Here is a 24,238-nt window from a genome sequence, read left to right as displayed (position 1 = left end):
AGACAGTCAGACGTCAAACCCAACCCATCCGCAAAAAACAAACCTCGTTTACTTTACATTAACTTTACATTATAGCAGATCTATTAAACGATTAATTGCGTTAGAGAAGTTACTTACAACTTTAAGATCGCGTGACCATTTATTCAAAAAATTGTTTTCACGAAGGATTCCCGTGCGTACAGGCTCTGCTATTGTAATTAGTGGTTAACAGCTTCATCCTCGGACTCGTCATCATTCAGCAGCAGCATCATGTCTGGAGAAGAAGAGGCACAGGAGCAACAGCAGCAGCCCCAGCAAGAGGAGACACCGGCGGCGGAGACAGCCCCAGAGGAAGCCCCGCTGTCAGGGGCCACCACATCCTCAAGTAGGGCTGGGCAATACTAATACATCCATATATCGTGATATGAGATTGGAATATTGTTGGGATTTTGGATGCCATAATATCGTAGCGTGACATAACTGTGTTAATTGTCCTTTTCTGGTTTTAATATTAAAGCCTTATTTTATACTTACTTTATACTATAATATATATATATATATATATATATATTTATTTATTTATTAATATGCATTGCCCGCGACTAAATAAGCAAATAAATGAAATGAAATTAAACTATATCGATATTGTTGTAGGACTATTTAGTCAAAGAATATTGTAATATAAGATTATGTCCATACGGTCCAGCTCCATCCACAAGCACCCCCATGGAGAAGGAGGAAGAGGAGCAGAAGGAGGAAGAGGAGGAGGTGTTCACGTACCGGGCGTTGGTTCTGACGGGCCACGGGGGCTATGATAAAGTCAAGCTGCAGGTGAGCACTGTTGGAAGAAACACTGACTGGGGTGGTCTCTTCTTTTGAGACATCTCAATGGTGACAAAGGTCATGTCTCACCTAGACCAGGGGTCTTCAACATTTTCATGGCCAAGGACCCCTTAGTTGAGAGAGAGATGAAGCAGGGACCCCCACAACCTTTTCATAGATTCCATATGGTTTCATCGTTTGACAGCGCAATCGTCAGTGTATTTTGTACAAGCTCACAACGCCTCGCGCTGCGAGGCGCTGTGAGCTTGTAGATCTGCTATTTTTGGCATAAGTTCTCAGAATATAGACACTATAAAAACGTTTCTATCATACAAAGATTTGGAGGACCCCCTGTAGTTACTCTGAGGACCCCCTGTTGAAGACCCTTGAGCCTAGACACACCTGACACAGATGCTGACCTGATGGTCAAAAAGTAAAAAGTACAATATCTGCCACTGAGACATGTAGTAGGAGTAGAAGTGACCATACTCAAATAAAGTAAGTTCCAGACATCCATCTTCGACCGCTTATCCGTAATCGGGTTGCGGAGGTAACTGTTCCAACAGAGATTATACCAGCCTTCCCTTTCCAGAGCAACATTAGCAACATCCTCCTGGGGGATCCCGAGGCGTTCCCAGGCCAGTATATCTGGTCCTTGGTCTGCCACGGGGTCTCCTCCCCTGTGGGATGTGTGCAGCGAGGTCCTCCCTATAGGGAGACATCCGTACTAGATGCCCAAACCACCTAAGCTTCCATGTCGAGGATCAGCGGCTCTTCCTCTAGACTAGAGTCTCTCACCGATGACTGAACTTGTTTGAGTGAATGTTTCCCTGTTACTTCCTACACAGCTGGTTCTCAAGGTGGATTCCAGGGACTTTCTAGGTTCCTTTATTGGTCTGAATTGACCTTTATAAGGCTGTAACTCTTGACAGTATACAAATGGAACCAAATGTACCTGACAAACTACTTCCTAAAGGTCAAGGATGGCCACGATCACAAGACCAGAGGCAGCTCCACTAATCATGTTCAACCTAGATTTAACACTATAAAAGGCTCTGATTCGTTCTCCAGCTATACCACCAACATGTGGAACGCCCTCCCGCAAGCCTTAAAGAAGTACAAATCCCCAGCATCCTTCAAAATTGGGCTGAAAAGTCACCTTCAGGCGGCTGCTACTCGAGACTTGTAAATAGAATAAGTCCCCATGTCCCCCCCCTCATTTTTCTCCCCATTTTTTGCTTTTGTAATTGATGTTATCCTATGCAAATGCAAAGTACTCTGTTCTATCCGTCTGTCTTTCAATGTTATATGAGATACATAAAGTGGTTCCTGTGTAAATAAGCCGTAAAGCTTACTTGGATTTCCTTTTAGTTGACCTGTGATTTGTGCTGTAATGAAACTGTACTTTTTTCCTATTGCAAACTTCTAATAAATTATTCAATCTAACAGGTCCATTTGGTTCCATTTGTATACTGTCAGGGAAGACCTTGAAATGTAAAAGTTTGAGAACCACTGTCCTACGCCACTGCAGGTGAGGAGTGGGAAGCCGGCGATGCAGAGCGGCCAGGTGCTGGTCAGGATGAAGGCCTGTGGGCTGAACTTCGCCGACCTGATGGGCAGGCAGGGCCTGGACGAGCTGCTGCCCTCCCCGCCCGTCACCATGGGCATGGAGGGCGCTGGGGTGGTGGAGGAGGTCCACCCCGACGTCACGCACAGGAAGGTGAGAGGTTCCGTTTTAACGCTGTCGTCTATGGCCCCGGCTACACAAGTGTGGATCTTTTTCTAAACGCACATTTTTGTTTATTCGTATAAAACGATATCCAGGTCCACACGAGAAAAATATCTATGTCTTGCACGACCGGCTCCAACAAGCATGCCAGGCTAGTAGGTGGCAAGAATAAGCTGAGCATGTGCAGTGAAATGGGTTTGTAGCCGGTTAAAAAAAAGAAACTGAAACAACGGTGCATACTTGGTTGTGTGTGTTTGTGTAAGTGTGTGTCTGTGTGTTCACACACGCTATGTGCGCACACAACGTTATTGTTTTCACAGCAGCTCCGTATTTTTACAAAAATATCTCTTTTAGCGGCCAAAATCTCTGTTTACCCCAAACAGACACAGCAACCACTGTAGACACTAGCACATCTACAGTGGTTGGAAGTGGTCTCCTACTTTCTATTGGGACATTTAGATTTAGAGTGGTGGTTAGGTTAGAACGATTAAGGTTGACAAGTAGTGCTGACGGAAGCTCAGAACAAGACATGGGCCATGATTTGCGTTTAGGTTCTTCATACATCAGGCATTGACACTAGGTAGGTAGGTAAATAAAACGTCAGGGCAGGTGAAGTTGGCTTTCAGGTTGCCCGACAGGGCAAGTGCTCATTTGAGAGGGAACACAAATGTCTATAAACACAACACGAGATATCTGTCTAAACACCTGAACGTGGCCAGTGCGCTCACTGCGCTGTGTCTTCTGGTCTGTGGAATGTAAAATAAGAGCACTATTTACCTATAATGTGCTGTTTTTACTGTTGCTACATTTAAAAATATAAAATAACAATTCTGAAACCATAGACATATTCAATCATAGCTAAAGTATTTGGTATTTGGATTTGGAGGTATTGAGGTATGACATTTTATCGCACAGCCCCAGAAAGTAAAGAAATAAGTGTTAAATTGAGCGGTAATTAAAATCGTACCTATCATTTTATAATGGACGATTTACTTTTCGGGCAAGTGGGCATTACCTTCGGGCAAGTAGAACATGACCTGTACTTGCCCGATGGGCAAGTGCCTCTGAGACCTTAGTGTCAACCCCTGTACATTGTTGCTGTATTAGACAGTGGACACAGTATTGTGAGGATTATGTTGGCCTATTAAGAGAGAAAGGGTAGATGGACATGTGATGAAAGTTTTAAGCTGGTCTCAGACTCATAATGCCGTTAGTTGTGAGAGCTGCTTGGATTTCTAGATCACATGGCATCAAATCATGAACTTTTCAACTTCCCTCTTAAGTGCCAGTGGTTGTAAGTGGATCCTACAGCAACAGACCACAGAGCTCCCATCATCAGTTTTGTCAAGTGTCCCCTGAGACAGCCGTGGAAGCGCTAACGTAGCATAATGCTTATTGGTTTACCATTAAAGTGCACTTTTATCTTCCTGTCCACCTGTCTGTAAGTCTGCCGATCTGTGCCTCAGTCTGTCAGAATGTACAGTAACAGACATGGTATCCTAATAATACAATGCAGTGATGTTGCTACCGTAGGTTTTCAATGTAATGGCTCCCGGGACCCACACAGCCTAGCCTGATTTCAGACTCAGCTCACGCTTTAGTCTGAAACTGTGCTCCATTCTGAGCGATTTACGGGGGACTTTTTTGCGAGCGTGCACGCGCGTGTCCGCGCGCGAGTGATCGCGACGCACGGTGATCGAGACGCACGGTGGACGCGACGCACCGTCGGGGAGTGTGTGTGTGTGTCTCTGTCTGTGCCAGTGACTGCTTCCACACAGAACTGCGACCAGAAACTTGTAATCAACATTAAACAGCTTGGTGAAATCAGTGCGCTCGTGCGTGTGTGTGTGTGTGAACTTCGTTTGAATCGTTTCAACTGCTTCGCGGATTGGATATTCGTTAGACCCACCCCACCCCCACCCCCACCCCGCGCGCTCATTGGACAGCCGAAAATAAAAACCGATTCATGTACTAAGCTCCAGACCAGAGAAAGAGTCCACTCTGAGAGTGGGCGGGGTCTCTGGTCTGGAAGCAGGCTACACACAGCCAGGTGGTCATTCAAATGCGTCCCAGAATTATTTTATGGGTCCCACGACAACACACGCATTGTGTATCAACGGTGAAAACATCACAAAGGACTTTGATTAAAAACAAATATCTGCAAATAGCTACTTGAGTGTAGTTAATAAAGGACAGAAGCAATGCCATAACACACAGCTGTGGAGACTCCACCACATGCAGCTCAAATCTCAAAGGGCTGCAGTACAGAATGGAAACATTTGCTAAACAACTACAAAAAAGAAAACAATACATCTAAAGAAGAGTCCATGAACAATTTAAAATCACATGGGGGGCATAAGACCTAGGAGGGCAAAACCAGAATATCTAAATGAATGCTTTGTTAAAATAGGAAAGCGTTTTAGTCCTCTATTAAAAGCATCAACAGACTGTGGAGTTCACAGCTGGTCAGGGAGTGAGTTCCATAGTCGAGGCCACTTGAACTCATAGCGTACGGGCATGTCTTAATAGGCGTACTGTAGCAACATGTTGTGAGCTTGTAGATCATTTATTTTCAGTCTGTTCGTTTTCGTTATAAACATAACAGGCGAATGTGAAAATAATCAATGATCTACAATTTTATGAAATAATTGATTAACACTTGGGATGCCTAGTATTGTCATAAAACCAAAGTTTTAATGTTGTGTATTTACTATTTATCCCCTTGTTTTTACCTGATTTTCGTGGCAGCGTGTACTTTTTGGGCCCCCGTTGGCGGCCGTTCAACAACTTGTCTTTCACGCGGAGAAGAGAATATACCACCTCGGCGAAGGACGAGTCAATTATTCAATTAAACAAAAAAAGCAATCAATAGAATAATCGCTAAGAAAATGATTGATAGTTGCAGACTTGCAGCCCTGTAAGAAACACTGTAACTATAAATCATAACTTGTTGTGAACCCATAACGGCCTTCAGTCTGATATACACGTTTGACCTTTAGCTACCTCATCAGCTATCTTTCCATTACGGCTCTCTCTCTCTCTTTGTGTGCGTGTGTGCGTGTGTGTGTGCGTGCGTGCGTGTGTGCGTGTGTGTGCGCGTGCGTGCGTGCGTGCGTGCGTGCGTGCGTGCGTGCGTGCGTGCGTGTGTGTGTGTGTGTGTGTGTGTGAGAGAGAGAGAGAAAACTGTGCAAAGCTTTGCATGTGGGTTCCTTATGTAGAAATAGTTGCATATCCCTCTTATCTCAGTCCCAATGTCAGTTTGCTTCTTTCCAAACCTGTTTATCCCATCCTCCGAAAACCATATCGTCGTTGTCGGGCGAAAACCTTGTATGTCCAAAACCGTTCGTTTTGCATTTATCATTTTAAAAATGATTTAAACTAGTGAAAACGGCCGATCTACAAGCACACAATGCCTCGCACCGCGAGGCGTTGTGTGCATGTAGATCTGCTGTTTTCACTACTTTTGTGCGACGGCCTTGTATGATGAAGCAGGGCTTTACTTTGCGAAAGAACATACACATTTGAAACTTGGAGATACAAGGTTTCCACCCGACAACGACGATATGATCCCACCCTTGGAGAGGAAGGGCGGTCCATTCCAACGCCCAACAGTATATACTTGGAATGGACCAGATGGCCAAAGAAACCACAACAACAACAACAACAGGTGGAACGTAACTAAGTACATTTACTCAGGTATTTTATGATTTTAAAGGAATCATAAATAACAGAGGCTACTAGGCCTTATCTCTTTCTGCCATTGCTCCAGTAGGTAACTGCCCAAACACTTAATGTCACGGGAAACTAACAAACTCTTAGATCTTTTTACTTTTTACATAGCGTTGCTGTCGGCCAGAAAACTCTCATCTCCCGTTTTTAACCATTTTGTGTTTTTTTTGTAAATGAATGACCTACTTACTACTCTGTAGATCTTTCTACAGCGTCACACAAAAGTATCAAAACTAGCAGCTCTGCAAGCTTCGCCCCATGCTTTGAGCTTGACGATCTGCTACTTTTTATGCATTTGAATTTGAATCCTGAAAAGACTGTGGCAGTTTGTCTATTAACTATTCATTATATTCATCCATTTGGTTGGCTTTGCCATGATGAGACACTTTATACTTGACAGCAGTGGTTCTCAACCTTTTCAGGCCGTGACCCCCAAAATAATCATATTTTAACTGTGGACCCCCCTCTCACCCTCACTCTGAGAAGGCATATCGTGGAGACATTGTATCATCTCAACGATAATTATCACCATATTGCCCACCCCTATGCTGTGCATAGAAGCTGTTCCTCATTTCCGTTCAAGTAAATGAAGTGTATTTAACCAATGTTTTCTGTCAGGTGGAAACCTCATTATGTCCAAAACTGTTAACTTTCAGGATTCAAATACTGTATATGTTCTAAAAATAACAGATCTCCAAGCTCAAAACGTGTCGCTTGGCGCCGCGTTTCAAGCTTGTGGATCTGCTACTTTTGCTAAGTAGGGCATTCATTTACGAGAGAATACCAAAATGTAGAATATGGAGTTTCTGCCTGACAATAGCGATATACAGTATAGCAACAACTAAAATTACACAGAGGCGTTCCCAGCTTAAAATAAAATTGTCTAGGTGTAACGGGTCTAAATAGCTTAAAATATCTTTTGAATTTTAATTTCTGCTAAGCAGCAGAGCAAGCTATACATGCTTTGACTAATTTGATTTATATTATATTATTATTACACTGAAAGACGGAATGGAAGTAGCCTAGTAAACAAGGCATCCGTTTTACTTCCTTTGCATTTTAAGTGCTTCCGTTGCACAGACCGTTCAGGTGGAAGGATTTGAAACTTGTCCGAGGCGAGCCAACTAGTCTGGCACGAGAGACCAGGTGGCAGGACATTTTGTCTGTGAATTGTCTACCGGCAATTTACAACATTTAGAACAGGGGTCTTCAACAGGGGGTCCGCGACTCCTAGGGGGTCCGCGGAGGTACTGCAGGGGGTCCGCGAAATTATTGCTTAAAAAAAAAAGTTTTTTTTTCTTTTTTTACATTTATGTTAAAAAATAAATCATGATTCTATCCATTTTGAATAGCTTGAATACATGATTACTATGCAATTGACAGATTGTTGATATTATTGACATTGGTTCTCAGTTAATAAGTAGTATGTTTAGAAATGGTAGTGGTACGGCCCACCCTGCTCGCTGTAACTTGTACACATGTTTAAAATAAAAAATATGTCGTAGCCCCGACCCCCCCCACCCTACAAGGTGGTAGGGGGTCCCTGCTCCATCTCCCCATCGGTTTGGGGGTCCCCGGCCTGAAAACGTTGAAGACCCCTGATTTAGAGTAAAGATGCTTTAACATTAATCTCTAACAATACCCCACTGGTGTGTGTGTGTGTGTGTGTGTGTGTGTGTGTGTGTGTGTGTGTGTGTGTGTGTGTGTGTGTGTGTGTGTGTGTGTGTGTGTGTGTGTGTGTGTGTGTGTGTGTGTGTGTGTGTGTGTTTTCATGAATTAAAAACAAATTACAATCTTTGTTCAACAATGAATAAATAAGAGAAAAATAGGAGGAAAAAAAAGAGGAAGAAAATCCATAAATTAAAAAAAAAAATGTTTAAGAAGTAGTGAAAATAGCCGATCTACAAGCTCACTATACATCGCTTTGCGCCAGCGTTGTGAGCTTGTAGATCTAATTTCTCTTTTGGGTCTGGAGCTAAAAGGTTTGGGAACCACCGGTTTAATACATTGTCATGGTCCAATAGGAAGTTGTTTGAACAGGAAGCGTGGTCAGGTGATCTTCATTTCCTGTGCTCTTCACTTCTTGGCATACTCCAGGGCTTATGACTCAACTTCTCTTAAGGATGAACGCGCACACACATACACACACACACACACACACACACACACACACACACACACACACACACACACACACACACACACAAACATGCTGTGTTTTTCCCATCATTTTACAGGGCTGATATACAGGTTGGGCAAGATACAAGTTATGGACATGAAGAAATTATGTAATTGTTGATGAACATTTTCTCCAATCTGCCTACATTTGCTGGTTGTCCTAAGATATCTGCACTGTAAATTGCTGACACTGCTTTGTTCCACCTACATTACATTGTTAATTTATCTCTGAGAGGTAACAAATGGAACCAACATAATTCTCTGCGGTACACCAATCAAGATAAACCAGTTCCAGTGGTTGTCCTAAGATATCTGCAACATCAATTTCTGGCACTGCGTTGTTGCACCTACTGCACATTACATTGTTAGTCCCACGGTGTGTCTATGGATGTAAGCCATTTACCATGAGAGGGGGTGGGTTGTTGGCTGATTTACAACGTTTCAGGGTCGTGCCACAACCCTGAAACAGTGGTAAATCAGCCAACAACCCACAACCCTCGAATGGTAAATTGCTTTTCTACCACTTCTACCATGTAAATGAAAGAAAACACAGTTGTAACTTGCAATGTTACAACTGCAACACAACAGTGGGCGGGGTCCATGAGCCAACTCAAGGTTGTTGACTGATTTACCACTGTTTTAAGCCAATCAGAATCCAGTATCTGAACATGTGACCACAAAAAGTGGTAGAAATACTGTTTTAGTTGGTTCACAACCCCATAATCTGAACTGTGTTCAGTTGTACCTAAATAATTAATAACATTGAGTAGGATTAAGGGGGTTCCACACTAGCCGCGGTCACCACCTCCTAGCAATTCATTTTCAATGGGAGGCGGGCGGCTTTTTCAGCCGCGCAGCGAAGTTTTGGGGCGGCGAGGCGAGCGGGCGCGGCCCCGTGAAATCCCCCGCGAGCGTGCTCGTTTGTGCATGCGTACGCGGGCGGTGAGAGATGGATTGTGTTCATCTTTGTGAAATACCGCGCGGCGTTTACTCACTGAACGAGTGTGTTTGTGTCTCACCGCGGTGCGGCCACCGCTGATCCTAGCGGCAGCCCCGACGGCAACCGCCTGTAGTCTGGAGGGCACCTTAAACTACTGTCATTTACAGGCTTCTTGTATAGAAGGCTTGAAATCCCTTTCACTTTTCCTTGCACTCAAGGACCGCGGGCGTCCTTGAGTTCCAGGGGGGTCCCCATCATAATGATTGATAGTTAACCAAATGGACACTTGAAGGTTTGTAACTCTTCTTGACAGTGCACAAATGGGAGCTTACAGGCCCCATGTGTTCTACCCGTGTCCCCTAGTGTCTCTATACTGCCTCCCCCTGGTCAGCCTGATGGAGGGGAAAGGAACTGGTTGGAATAACGTGTTCCCTCCTCGCTCTACGTCCTACCGGGGAATCCCCCCCCCCCCCTGTCCATTGCAAAGAAGCTTGAGCTCAGTTCGGGGCTCTCTTCCAGGTTGGCAGAGTGAGAGTAGCGCCCAGGATTACAGCTTAATAGGCAATTGGCAGTGGGTGAAAAATTAGTTACAAAATCATGCAATAAAAAAAAATATTATTATTATTTTTTTTTAAGATTTGTTTTTGGGCTTTATATGCCTTTATTTGATAGGACACAGTAGACTGACAGGGAATAGGGAGAGAGATGGGGAATGACTTTGACTGGCAAAGGTCGTCCGGATCGGGAATCGAACCGGCGACGCCAGCAGGCATCATAGCGCCTAGACCACTAGGCCAGCGGGTGCCCCCCATTTTCTTTTTTTCATCGGGTCCATGCCGGTGGCCTGATTCATACCAAACTGTGGGGGTCCATGAAATAAAAAATAAATAAAATAACATTTGAGATGCAATACACATGTACTCATATGAGAACTCTGTGGAGTGCTGCTTCAGCTCAAACGGGCAGGTTTGAATATGAACTCTTGAACCACATGATTGAGTTTCACTTCCATCTTTTATGATCATTAGAAGGTCTCTCTGGAGCACTGTGGTGTCCTTGTACTCCTCACTGCTGCCTGCTCGTAAACCTTGGTGATCCACTTTGAAATACTTGTGACATGTATTTGAGACACCTGTACTATATTCTGCTATTTATAACGTTGGGCTGTGAGGCTGTTCTTTAATGTTATATTACTCTTATTTATTTTATTGTTGTGTTGTGGCTATTCGTGTGCGTGTGAGGGAGAGAGAGAGAGAGCTCACCAAGTCAAGTTCTTCATATACATCATGGGTCTTAATCAACGGGGGGTCCTCAGAGTTTCTACAGGGGGGCCGCCAAATCTTTGTGTGATAGGAACGTGAACCACATAAGCATCCGTATTCTGGGTGAACATTTACAGAATATAGCTGATCTACAAGCTCACAACGAGTTGCAATGTGACACGTTGTGAGCCTGTAGACCAGCTATTTTTGCCAATGAGACTTTGTATAGAGGGAGGAAAAGGCAAACGAAGTACAGAGCCAAAGTTTACTGCATATAGAAGCTTTAAATGTCATGTTAAAACACATTAACATGAACTAATGTAACAGAAAAGATGTGTAAAACAAACAAAAAACATGAATTCACACTGATTACAGTGCTGTCAAACAAGTCTATATGAAGCCATCTATGAAACAGTTTAATCTGCAACACAATTGTTTACAATATGTAGTGGGGATTCCTGCTTCATCTCTCTCTCAACTAAGCGGTCTTTGATCTATAGTAGTGTGTGAAGCTTCTTCATAGTCAAAGTCATGCTTAAACCCTGTATTATATACTTCGTTGAACGGGATCCAATCTCCCAGGGGATCTTTTCCCCCCTCTGTACACATCATCTTTTTGCCCCAAAATGACGATCTACAAGCTCTGTGCCTACACTGTGAACTTGGGGATTGTCTATCTTTGCAGAATGTTTGCTATTTTTTTTGCCAGAATGCCATACATTTACACATCCTACCTGGTTCCTGTTTTTTTACCCCCCATTCTGGATTCTCATATCACGTCATATAATAACTGTGTTCCAAACATAAACAAATGATCTCAGCGGTTTGACTCATATGGATATGAAGAATCAACTGATGGTGAGAAAACGGCAAACGCTAATGTTACTGTTGCTGAATTAGTTACATTTTCACCTGAAACATACTGTATCAAATATTAGTGACTCACTGACTATCATAAACCATACAGCCGAGCCACCTCACCGACAATATCGCAGAGACCGCTTGTTTATTTTTGGACCACAATGCTTATATGAGATGATTTTAAGATGACTCAATGTTATTCTCCATAGAGAAATTACTTCCGCGAACCAGGGGATGAGCAAGCGACGTTTGTTACTCTATTATGGCATAGGGCAGGGTTCCACAATAGGCGGCCCACGGGCCATTTGCGTCCCGCGGGGGGCTACTGTCTGGCCCCCACCAACCCCAGTAATAATGGTGGTATAACAGCAGCAACAAAACTAGTATATCGTCATTGTCGGGTGGAAAACCCGCATCTCAAAATGTGTACGTTCTTTTGCAAAGTAAAGCTCTGCTTCATCAAACAAGGCCGTCGTACAAAAGTAGTGAAAACAGACGATCTACAAGCACACAACGACTCGCGGTGCGAGGCGTTGTGTGCTTGTAGATCGGCTGTTTTCACTAGTTTAAATCATTTTTAAAATGATAAATGCAAAACTAACGGTTTTGGACATACAGGATTTTCACCCGACAACGACGATATCTGAACTGTCACTGGAGTAGCAGGAACACCACCGTCGCCCCCTGCAATGTTGTGGCCCTCGGCTTGGTACCCTAGACATAATTCGGCCCTTGGGGAAAACTAATTGGGGAACCCTGGTATAGGATTTGTGTGGCTGAAAGTTTCCTTTGCCGACTGTCCTTCCCTTTTAGGTGGGTGACCGGGTCATCGTGATGAACCACCACGGCTTGTGGCAGGAAGTGGTGGCGGTGGCGGCAGAGAACACCTTCCTCATGCCCGAGCCAATGAGCTTCGAGGAGGGAGCGGCGCTCCCCGTCAACTACCTGACAGCATATCTGATGCTGTTTGAGATGGCCAACCTGCGGCCTGGAAGGAGTGTTCTGATCCACATGGCTGCAGGTCAGTGTTGATTTCGTTGACTAAAACTATGACGAAAAATATTTGTCGACTGCATTTTTTTCAATGACGAAAACGAAATAAAAACAAAATAAAATCTTAAGCTGTGATGACTAAAACTAAGACTAAATATATTGACAATTTCGTCAACGAAATAAAAACTAGACTAAAACGTTAGGGAGGGACCATAGTGGAGAAGAGAGTAATTTTATGTTTGGTTGCTCTCAGGTGTTGCGTGCTGAAAATAGCCGATCTACAAGCTCACAACGCGTCGCAGACCAAGTGTAAAATCAGTAATTACGATGCCATCAAGGCCTGCCAAAATACATTTTAGTTGACTAAATCAACTGTAGATTTAGTCGCCTAAAAACTTATGATATTTAGTCGACTAAAATTAGACTAAAACTAATACTTTTCAGGTGACTAGATTATGACTAAAACTAAATTACATTGTATTCAAAAGACTATGACTAAAACTAAATCAAAATGTGCTGTCAAAAACAACATTGCTGCAGGTACAGTAAAAGCAGGGGTGTCGCACCAAAGTCTGGGCCCTGGGTACAAGGATTGACTGCGGGACCCCCATGAATGTTCTTCATAGGTGGAGGGGGTTTAACCTATTTAGACTGAACGCATTATTACGCATTGTTGTGTGCTTTAACTATTGAAAAATAGCTAATATATAATAGCGTGTAGATCTGCTATTTTTGAAAGATCGTGAAAAAGTATTTCAAATCCTTCTAAGGTTTTTTTTTAAAAACCTGTGTTTGCATAATACATACATTATTTATGATTTCTAGGTTATACGTTTTATAATGGCATATTTTAACCGAGAATTAAGTTCAAGTGAGTATGCCGGTAGTTATCTGCAAAATGGTTGAGTTTGAATTAATGATACATAAAGTGTTTTTATACTGCAGTGTTGTATGACCTTGATTCAACCCACTCACACACGCACACACACAAACGCTTTCTAGATGACTAATCTGTCAACCACAAATACATTGTGTGTGTGTGTGTGTGTGTGTGTGTGTGTGTGTGTGTGTGTGTGTGTGTGTGTGTGTGTGTGTGTGTGTGTGTGTGTGTGTGTGTGTGTGTGTCTGCCTGTGTGCTTGTGTGCGTGATTTGAAGGGAAACAGGATGTGAAACTTGGTGTGTGTTTGTGAGTGTGAAGGAAAGTCCTGTTTACATCAGTATGTGTGAACATGCTTGTGTGTGTGTGTGTGTGTGTGTGTGTGTGTGTGTGTGTGTGTGTGTGTGTGTGTGTGTGTGTGTGTGTGTGTGTGTGTGTGTGTGTGTGTGTGTGTGTGTGTGTGTGTGTGTGTGTGTGTGTGTGTGTGTGTGTGTGTGTGTGTGTGTGTGAGAGAGACGGTGCACCTTTATAAGATAATCTTTGGGCGAGTTCTATTGTAAAATTAAAACCTAGAATGGGGTCATGCTACTTTGGCAAGATGTGGTGTTTTGGAAAGTGGTTTTAGACCATGGGCAGTAGCCAGCAGCGTGTGTGTGTGTGTGTGCGTGCACAGGTGTGCGTGTGGCGTGTGTGCACCCGTGTGTGTGCGTGCGCTTCTAGATAAGGCCTGGCTTGATTTATCTGCACACAGAGGAGACTTCTCTGACCTTGTGTTTTTGATTTGAACTATACTGTTCAACTTCAACAGTGATTCATTTCAGTTCTTCTCTCTCACTCTCTGCCTCTTTCTGTCTTGTTTGTCCCTCTTTGTGTGTGTGTGTGTGTGTGTGTGTGTGTGTGTGTGTGTGTGTGTGTGTGTGTGTGTGTGTGTGTGTGTGTGTGTGTGTGTGTGTGTGTGTGTGTGTGTGTGTGTGTGTGTGTGTGTGTGTGTGTGTGTGTGTGCGCGTGCGTGCGGCACTCAGTGCCACGCTGTGAGCTTGTATATCTGCTGTTTTTCAATAGTTAAAGCATAAAATCATGATACACAATAATGTGTAACCGTTCTAAATGGGTTAAGGCATCAGTGACAACATGCCTCTCCATGTGTTGTGTTCATGTTCAGGCGGTGTGGGCATCGCCGCCACCCAGCTGTGTCAGAGCGTGGGGGACGTGACCGTCTTCGGCACCGCGTCGGCCTCCAAACACGAGACCATCGTCCAGGGAGGCGTGGCTCACCCCATCGACTACCGCACCAAAGACTACGTGGAAGAGATCCGCAAAATCAGCCCCAAAGGTGGGGTCGCACGCATCTTACTTATGAATGAACTGTGTGTGTGTGTGTGTGTGTGTGTGTGTGTGTGTGTGTGTGTGTGTGTGTGTGTGTGTGTGTGTGTGTGTGTGTGTGTGTGTCCGTTTGTATGAATTTAACTGTTGTAATTGGCAGCATTTTTGGAAGATTTTTTTCTTTTTTAATAAATGCAGGCTAACTCACAGTTTTGTCTTCGTATGATGTTTTATAAAAATATAAATGTAAATATTGGTACAAAAGAACATTGAAATGTAAATAAATATGGTGAAAGGGCAAAAAGGGAAAAGACCAAGGCACTCTAGTGGAACAAATTAAAAGCCTTTAATAGTATGGCTAATGCATGGCAAGAATAGAAAATATACCTACACGTTGCAGTAACAATGCCTTTGTCAGAGTGGCGACCACGGTCTTCCTGGTGAACCTAAGCACAGCGGTGGGGGCAGATGGGCAAGGAGGGTCGCAAGCTTATGAGAAACAACTAAAATAAGACCTTAAAACCTGGCGAAAACAGTTGCATGCATTAGCGTAAGATGACGAGAAAGGAAATCATTAAAGGGAAAACATTCAATTAACTTCTGAAAAGCCTACAAGGCCTTAAAACCTGGTGAAAACAGTTGCGTGCATAAGCGCAAGATTAGATGAGGATAAAGGAAATCATTAAATGGAAAACATTAAATTAATTCTGAACAGGCTTCTAAAGCCTACACTAGCCTACTAGTAAAACTAGTGGAACCGCGATCTTGCCACACGTGAATAATTGTGGTTGTAAACAATAACACAGACAATATAAATCCTTAGTCTAATAATGGGAAGAAGGGGTTATCATCATGGCCCCAAATAACTTTTAAATATCTTGCAATTGGCGATGAGTCTCTTACAAAATCGGCAAGAGTGCCTCTCAATACATAAAGCTATAGGCTATAACCTCTCCATCATCGGCAGTAGTCAGTGGTGTGTTCCCCACACTCCCACGCCCCCACCGTTGCGCTCAGGTTCACTGGGAAAACCGCGGTCGCGTCAGAGTGACTCAGTCACCCTAACTGAACTTAAATTGTGCATCTCTCTGTTTCTATCATCTCCCCAGGGTTGGACGTGGTTCTGGATCCTCTCGGGGGCTCCGACACCCAAAAAGGCTACGGTCTGTTGAAGCCAATGGGAACACTCATCGTGTTTGGTGAGGAAACCACTTTCGGATACACAGACACGACCATTCATTCTAGTCTTATAATCTGCCTTTATTTGAACCCAAATCCAATTTCAACCCCAGCTTTAAAGACGTCTCCTGAATCAACTCTGTGACACGTGTTCTGTGATTTTGTTAGTTTTCCGTTTAAGGAACACAAGTCACAGTGTGGGCAGGAGGACATGAATGGTCACCGAGACTTCATTGATAATAAAACGTTTTCTATTTCTGTTCTCCTCTCTTTTCTTCTCTTCTCTCCTTTCTTCTCCTTTATGCTTCTCTTCTCTTCTCTCCCCTCTCCTCCTCCTCAACGCATTATTACGCATTATTTTGTGCTTTAACTATTGAAAAATAGCAGATATACAAGCTCACAGCGTGGCACCGAGTGAAAATTTGTACAAGTCTTTGAATATTTCAAATCCTTCTGTTAAAAAAAAAAAAAGAAAAGAAAAATCCAATCCACCACTGAATTCCAATTCAGTGGTGCTCAAGCTTTTTCATGTGAAGGACCCCCAAAATGATATGTATTTGGCCACGGTCCCCCATCTCAAAATATTTAGTTCCAGGGACCCCCAGAAGCAAAATTTGAGTTACAAATGTTCACTTAAGAAAAATACATTTATTCAAAGATTTGCACATATTTTCACGACTTTTCAAAAATAGCAGATCTACAAGCTCGCAGCGCGGCACCGAACGGCACCGAACGGCACTCGTTCCGTGCCGTGCTGTGAGCGTGTATATCTGCTATTTTTCAAAAATAATTAAGGCCCCTCCACCTTGGGCCCTTGTAACTCAGTCCCACTTTTCCCCCCAGGTGCGGCTAACTGTGTGACGGGCCAGAAGAAGAGCCTGCTGGCCATGGCTAAGACCTGGTACAACCAGCTGTCCCTCAACACCCTCAAGCTGATGCAGGCCAACAAGGCGGTGTGCGGCTTCCACCTGGGCTACCTCAACGACGTCCCGCTCATCACCGCCACCATGGACACCCTTCTGGGACTCTACAGCCAGGGGAAGATCAAACCCTGCGTCGACTCCTCCTATCATTTTGAGGATGTCAGTTAACAGTTCTACTGCCAGATGTTATTATTTATTTATTGGGGCTGGTGCCAGCAAAAAGCAGCTTACCTTTGCGATGCTATAGAAAATTATCTATTGATATTTTCAAACTAATGTTTTTTCAATACAACGCTCATATGTGTACTTTAGCCAAGCTGGCGGCAGCGGGCAGCCTTATGCAAAGAATGACTGTGAATTGGGCCACTTCGCTTGCCATCCATTCAGAGCATAGAAATGCATTTTCAAGAACAGATCCACAGAAAACAGACAGGAAGTGATTTGGGACTCCATTATTGCTAAGGTGCGGTGGATTTTTGAGAGCAGCATTACGGGAGATGTTTTTACTGTACACGGGGCGCGACCCCACATCAGCTTACAGTCATCAGACAAGGTAAAAAGAACGAGCCGTGTTGGCAACGAGTTGGGTTGAAAATTGGGGCGAACGGGAACGTCCGAAGCGGTAAAAGAGTTAATAATAATAAAATAAAATTTGTGGTCTCGCCTGAAAGGCGAGAACACTATGTTATCTTCATTAATTATTTATCAAGTTCCGCCACGACAGTACAAGATGCAGGGCCCTTAGCCAATGAGGTGCAATTGAGGTGCGGAAAAACATCTGAGAGTGGTGTTAGCTGGAGTATATTGGTTGAGCTCCACATGACAGTTAGCATGCTGCAGAATATAGTCACGAGCGAGCCCACACTGTTTCATAGGAACAGTATTTCTAGTTATGATTGATATAGTGCCTTACAGAAACAAAAGAAAAACAACTTTATTCGTAAAAAAAACACACCCGTGCGAAGTGAGCGGTGCTCACTACGCATGGTATCAAACATGACACACGTGCCGGTTTGCTTAATTGTCAAGAGGTTCACCTGACCTGAGGGTGATGTCCATATATGGGCATAAAAGGGACATGGACTGAGTTCAGACTTCAGAGAGGTAGCGGGGGAGGGGCCTGGTTGTTGAGGGCTTTGTAGTTAGTGATTAGTATTTTGAAGTCTATTATGTGCTTGACTGGGAGTCAGTGGAGGTCACGGAAGGACTGTGTGATGTGCACTGGTGTTAGTGAGCGTTCTTTTCTTTTTCATCGTTTTGACCACTTAGACTTATTAGACTTAGTGCTTCCCAAAGTTAATTAGGTGTAAGTGTGCAGGCTAAGCTTTGAGACTGTGTGTGTGTGTGTGTGTGTGTGTGTGTGTGTGTGTGTGTGTGTGTGTGTGCGTGTGCGTGTGCGTGTGCGCTTGCGCGTGTGCGTGTGTGTGCCCGCGCTGCACACACGTGTGCGCGTGTATTTTGGCTGCCTTCAACAAAAGCGTTTTTGTTGTCCTCATTAGGCGCAGCTCGTGGGTGTCTGGCTGACAGACGTGTTAATTGTTGTTGACAAGGAACACAGTGAGGTGTGAACATGAGGTGATGCACAGCGTCTGCTGCTGCGGGAGTAAAAACAGCTGTCTGTCTGTCTGTTCACACTGTGTCTGTTGACAGAGAGCCAGTGTTAATATAGTACAGGGGTTCCCAGCCTTTCCTGGGCTCAGGGCCCACTTTGAAAATATCTCTAAAGCAGGGGTCTTCAACGTTTTCAGGCCAAGGACCCCTTAGCTGAGAGAGAGATGAAGCAGGGACCCCCTCTATATGTTGTATAACATTGTGTTGCAGATTAAAAATGTTCATAGATTTCTTAGACAGCTTGGACTTGTTATCAAGTATCATCATGTTGGAGTAATGTGTGTTTTCAGGCATTGTACCACTCGAACCGTCAAATACTTTAGTCTGCTCTTCTTATCCCTCTACAAACCTCTTTGCCAGAAATAGGCGATCTACAAGCATATAGATCTGTATTTTTTGGATAACGTTCCACTCAGAATAGGGATGTTAGGGTTCAAGTGCTTAATGTAAAAAGTAAGCCATTTACCATGAGAGGGAGTGGGTTGTTGGCTGATTTACCTCTGTTTCAGCCAAACAACCCACGACCTTGAATGGTAAATTGGTTTTCTACCACTTTTACCATATAAATGAAAGAAAACACAGTTGTAACTTGCAAGAATCTTTAGTTACTTACAATCATTAATTGTTTCAGTGGGCGGGGTCCATGAGCCAACTCAAGGTTGTCGACTGATTTACCACTGTTTTAAGCCAATCAGAATCCAGTATTTGAACATGTTACCACAAAAAGTTGTAGAAACATGATTCTATCACACAAAGATTTGGCGTCCCCCCTGTAGTAACTCTGAGGACCCCCTGTTGAAGACCCCCGCTCTAAAGCGTTTGCAACCCACTCTGATTCATGTGTCGTCATGGCATCATTGCCGTGGGCAAGGACTCGATGACATCAGGGATCTCCATATATGGGCATAAAAGGGACACTGGTAGACAGACAGAAATAGACATCACCATATACTACTGTATGGTGATGTCTGTACAACAGGTACTCTGATGAAGCCCCCAACACTATGACTCAGACACATTGGTCAGATCTGCAGTATGACGCAGGTGTGAGAGGGCCGCTATGCGGACAAAAAATAGGATTGTCTGTCTCTTCGCCTACACTGTCTACCTTTCAGCTTTCCTACCATCTGTCACTCCTACACTGTCTACCTTTCAGCTTTCCTACCATCTGTCTCTCCTACACCGTCTCACTCTCAGCTTTGCTACTGTCTGTCTCTCCTGTAGACGGATCCAGAGCGCTGCCGCGTAGCTGCGGTGCGAAGCGGAGCCACTTGACACCACAGTTATAATTGACGCTCCTTGGATTCGTCTATACTGTCTCACTCTTAGCTTTCCTACTGTCTGTCTCTCCTACACTCACTCTCAGCCTGTCTCTCCTACATGGTCTCCCTCTAAGCTTCCTCAATATCTAAGCCAGGGGTCTTTAACAGGGGGTCCGGGACCACTAGGGGGTCCCCAGAGTTACTACAGGGGGTCCGCCAAATCTTTTGATGAGATAATTATTTTAACCCTCACGTCCCTTTTATGTGGAGAACTTTAGCCAAAAATAGCAGATCTACAAGCTCTCAACGACTCGCGCTGCAAAGCATTGAGAGCTTGTAGATCGGCTATTTTTGGGAAATAGGTTTGGTGTAGAGGTTAAAAAACTATTTTAAGTGGTTAAGCCACTTAACACAATAACATGAATCCAACATAGACTGATGACACTGCTATCAAACAATCTTTCTATGAAATCTATGAAAATCTGCAACAACATTTTATATAATGTGTAGCGGGGGGTCCCTGCTTCATCTCTCTCAACGAAGGGGTCCATGGCCTGAAAACGTTGAAGACGCCTGAACTAAGCTAAATGACTTATCCATTCTGAAGTAACCCTTCCTGTGCTGTTCTCTCTCTCTCTCTCTCTCTCTCTCTCTCTCTCTCTCTCTCTCTCTCTCTCTCTCTCTCTCTCTCCTCACCCCTCCCCCCTCACTCTCTGCTGTGTTCACTTCCTGTGGGATCCCATCTCCTCGTCAGATTAGATGATCCTCTGAACACCTGTTGCTAGGTGACAGGTTATTGTTGCCGTGGCATCGGCCATCAGAGACTGCGTGCCTCTTTCACAGTGACTGGCTCAGATGGAGACAGGAGTTAAGAAGCGCGCTTTTGTGCAGATGTCCATGAGCTGTCTGGCTGCTATTATTGCATGATATACACACTTTATATCCTACATTCTCTGATGCAGCATGTGACGCCCAAATATAAATAGCATAGAGATACTTGCTGCTATTTGTGGGGGAACAGGGGGCGGATTATTCTTTAAACATTTGCACTAAAAAAAACTAAAACATGAACGGCATTATATATTTGAAATACAGAAGGCATATAAGCTGTGAAATGTGGAATTATTAATAGAAAATGCTGCTCATAGAAAGTAGAAACTGCTTGTATTCCAGAGCAAAATTGCTATTTTCAATCTTTCTCCTTCAATCTTAACCCTGCCGGCATGTTTTCACCCTCTGTTGTATCAGACAATCACTGCTCAGGGACACCTCTGTCATCATCGTAGGCTGTTTTTCACGGCATTCTTATTTTTGCAAGGTCTACTATCTCAGTTATGGAACCAAATGAACCCTTACGGGGCCATTTGGTTCCATGTGAGTGCTCTTTGGAGTTAAATTAATACAGGGTTCTACTGTGTAAATCTATGAGTGGGATAACTTATTTGGCCTGTGGGGATGATAGTAAATCACTGGGGGTGTGGATGGAAATCTAAACCACATTTATGAGAACTTGTGCCCACACCCCTGCAGACATAAATCTCTCATAAATCCCCCTTACTGCATGGGCTTACTCTGCCTGTCTCCGTACAAACAACCGTGCTGGCAAAACAATCCACCCACAAGGAGATGGAAGCCAACGACAAAGCAGACGGTTTGGGGTGGCCAGTGCCGCCCCAAACCCCTGCAGCGTGATTTGTCGCTTTAAATCTGTCTTCCCTATTCACCTGTGAGTCACTGATGTTATTAACCATGAGTTTACAGAGAAGACGTGTTGTCTTTTTTGCCCGTCTCTCAAAAGAACAATCACCAATACTGATTCCCGGGCACGGCACGGCTGCAGCTCACCGCTCTTAAGAGATGGGTCAAAGGCGGAGAACAAATTTCAAATGACAGCAATGTATGTGACAATAAAGATTATTATTATAATTATTTATAAGAAAAGAAATGCAAACAGTGTCCCTGGCTTGCCTAGAGAAGTTGAGAGGGGTCTGAATGCAGACCACAGATTCCTATAGGGTGGATTTTGATGGCTCAGGCTCATAGGGGTGGATTTTGAAGCAGAGGTGGATTCTGAAGGTTCATACTACCCAATAGAATCATGGCACTAATGTCACGTGCACGCTCCAGGTAGGGAGTGCAGAGGTGCCAAAAGTCAGGGGGACGAAGATGTACTATTCTGTCCCCCTGGTTTACACATTCTAACGGCGCTGAGTCGGCTCATGCCACCTTCGCACCGCTCAACACGGCCGTCTCCCCCTACATAGGGAGGCGGATTCTAAAATATCTAGTCCACCTCCAAGAATCCGCCTCCTGGGTTTCTGTGGTCTGCATTCAGACCCTATTGCTTGCCTTGGCCGGTGGCATCATGGATGGGAAGCCAGCAGGGGGATTGTGTCCTTGATTGCTGAAATAGCGACCCCTGCTGGTTGGTCAGGGGCCAGGGCACCTGGGAGAGGAACTGGAGCGTTGTCTGAGAGTGCTGTCTACACCAGGGGTTTTCAACTGGTTCGTGAAGGAATTGCATGTGGTGGTCCCTGATCATGCATTTAGAAACATAGGAAAGTTATTTTTATTAAATTATATTGAATATGTTCCACTATAGTTGAGAAACTAACTGACCTATGATGACGCCTCAATATTACCCCCAACTTGGAAGTTGGGAGTAAAGAAATTCCCCAGAAAAGGGGAGTTTAAATCTCAATGGCAGCGACAAAAATTGGGAGGGGAAAAAAGTCCACTCTCTTATTCATACTGGCACATTATACCTAACCTGTGGAGTATTGTTTGTTTGTGGTCAGGGCAGTGCATACAGTGGAATCAACAAAATATTGGTCAAATTACGCCTCCGCTTGTGACCCATAAAAGTGGGTCCATTGTTTGGGATTGGGTTGGTGACCTTTCTTTCTCCCTGTCTCCTCCTCCCAGGTGGCTGATGCAATGAGGCGCATGCAGGAGCGCCACAACATCGGCAAAGTCATCCTCCTCCCTGAACCCAAGAATAAGGAGGAAGTGGTGGTGCCCGCATCCAACCCCGAGCCGGAGGAGACGGAGGCCGGGGCGGAGGTCGACGAAAAGAGAGAAGAGGCGGTCGATGCGGAAGGAGTCGCCAAAGACAATTAAGTAAACGATGTCGTGGTATGCTCAAGCACTTTCCAGTAATGGCCTTTCTCTACTGTTGTTTACCCGTTTGATGAAAAAACAAGTTCACCGTGATGCAATTATCATCTTTAAATTTGTCAGTGTTTTCCAGAATGTGTGTGAGGGTTTTTGTAGTGCAATATGTCAGTGATATTAGTGACCATAGATATTGATGTGGTGAGATCCGTTTAGAATAGCAGTGCTGGTGGTCCAGATTCACGAACATTCCATGCAACTTTGTCTAAAGATGAGCGCAGCGTTGCTTTAGTTTTGTCATGTGCTGTGCTACCTTCCCGCTGCCACTTCACAGCCTTCAACCTGGTCATTGTAGGCCAACAATTTAAAAATCGCACCAGTGCTCACTTTGCATGGTATCAGACACGACACACGTGCATATCTCCTTGTATGGGCTGTCCGTGACGTTAGTTATTGCAATGATATTGCATTAAATTGGGCAGTGTGATTCTGCTCCTATGATACTACACAAAAATGGCAGTCATTTATGATGACAAAATCTTATGGTATTTAGTCGATTGATTATAACTAGACTAAAACTGCAACTTTTCAGATGACAAAAACCTTTTCAGATGACAAAAACGTAATGTACTACAGATACTAATATCATACAATCCACAGAAATCCGTGCAGTTAACATACGGACATAGCGAAGAACTAAATGCCACAAGGAGGAGGGGGAGGCTTGGGGAGGTGGAGAGAGTTTGATCACTGACAAGCTGCAGAAGAAGGTTATGTGACCTACGCTGAGTTTGTAGCACGAAGAGTGAGCCGTGTTCCAATTAAAAGGAACGCCTGGCATGAACCACAAGGGTGTGCACAGTATGCAGGGGTGTTGCACCAAATTCTGGGCCCTGGGTACAAGTATTCACTGGATTATTTTGTGCTTTAACTATTGAAAAATAGCAGATATACAAGCTCACAGCGCGGCACAGAGTGCTGCGCTGTGAGCTTGTAGATCTGCTATTTTTGAAAAATCGTGAAAATGTGTCTTATATATATTTCAAATCCTTTTAAGGTTTTTTGAAAAACCTATTTTTCTATGTCACTGGTGCTCAAACCTTTTCATGTCAAGGACCCCCTAAATGATATGTATTTGGTCACGGACCCCCATCTCAAAATATTTAGTTCCAGGGACCCAGAAGCAAAACAAATTACAAATGTTTGCTTAAAAAAAATACATATATTCAAAGATTTGCACACATTTTCTCGACTTTTCAAAAATAGCAGATCTACAAGCTCAAGGCGCCGCGATGTGAGCTTGTATATCTGCTATTTTTCAATAGCTAAAGTATAAAGTAATTCCAGGCCGCTCCACCTTGGGCCCTAGTAACTCAGTCCCACTTTTCCCCCCCTTGTGACACCCCTGAGCTTGTTAGTGAATGAGACTGAAGGGAGAATGTGCCGTGGGGAACA

At 44.0% G+C, this 24,238-nt stretch overlaps 1 protein-coding gene across 1 annotated transcript; it reads left to right on the top strand.

Moving 5' to 3' along the window:
- On the top strand, positions 1-23,701 carry LOC308302684 (synaptic vesicle membrane protein VAT-1 homolog). Its single transcript, XM_080746971.1, has 8 exons — positions 1-364; positions 686-810; positions 2,333-2,521; positions 12,314-12,521; positions 14,534-14,704; positions 15,804-15,893; positions 16,717-16,955; positions 22,595-23,701. The coding sequence occupies exons 1-8, from the start codon at positions 250-252 to the stop codon at positions 22,787-22,789; spliced, it is 1,332 nt and encodes a 443-aa protein (XP_080603097.1). The 5' UTR covers positions 1-249; the 3' UTR covers positions 22,790-23,701.
- Positions 23,702-24,238: the final 537 nt, after the last annotated feature.

This window comes from Nannobrachium achirus (genome assembly GCF_963921795.1).
Source record: "Nannobrachium achirus genome assembly, chromosome: 18".
In the NCBI taxonomy this organism is placed as follows: domain Eukaryota; kingdom Metazoa; phylum Chordata; class Actinopteri; order Myctophiformes; family Myctophidae; genus Nannobrachium; species Nannobrachium achirus.
Note: the sequence above shows the minus strand (reverse complement) of the source record. Positions and strands in the feature narration are given on the sequence as shown.

Coding starts and splice junctions, on each gene's coding strand:
- LOC308302684 (XM_080746971.1), top strand. CDS start 250: ATGTCTGGAGAAGAAGAGGCACAGGAGCAACAGCAGCAGCCCCAGCAA. Junction 811..2,332: donor ATGATAAAGTCAAGCTGCAG/GTGAGCACTGTT, acceptor ACGCCACTGCAG/GTGAGGAGTGGGAAGCCGGC. Junction 14,705..15,803: donor CCGCAAAATCAGCCCCAAAG/GTGGGGTCGCAC, acceptor TCATCTCCCCAG/GGTTGGACGTGGTTCTGGAT.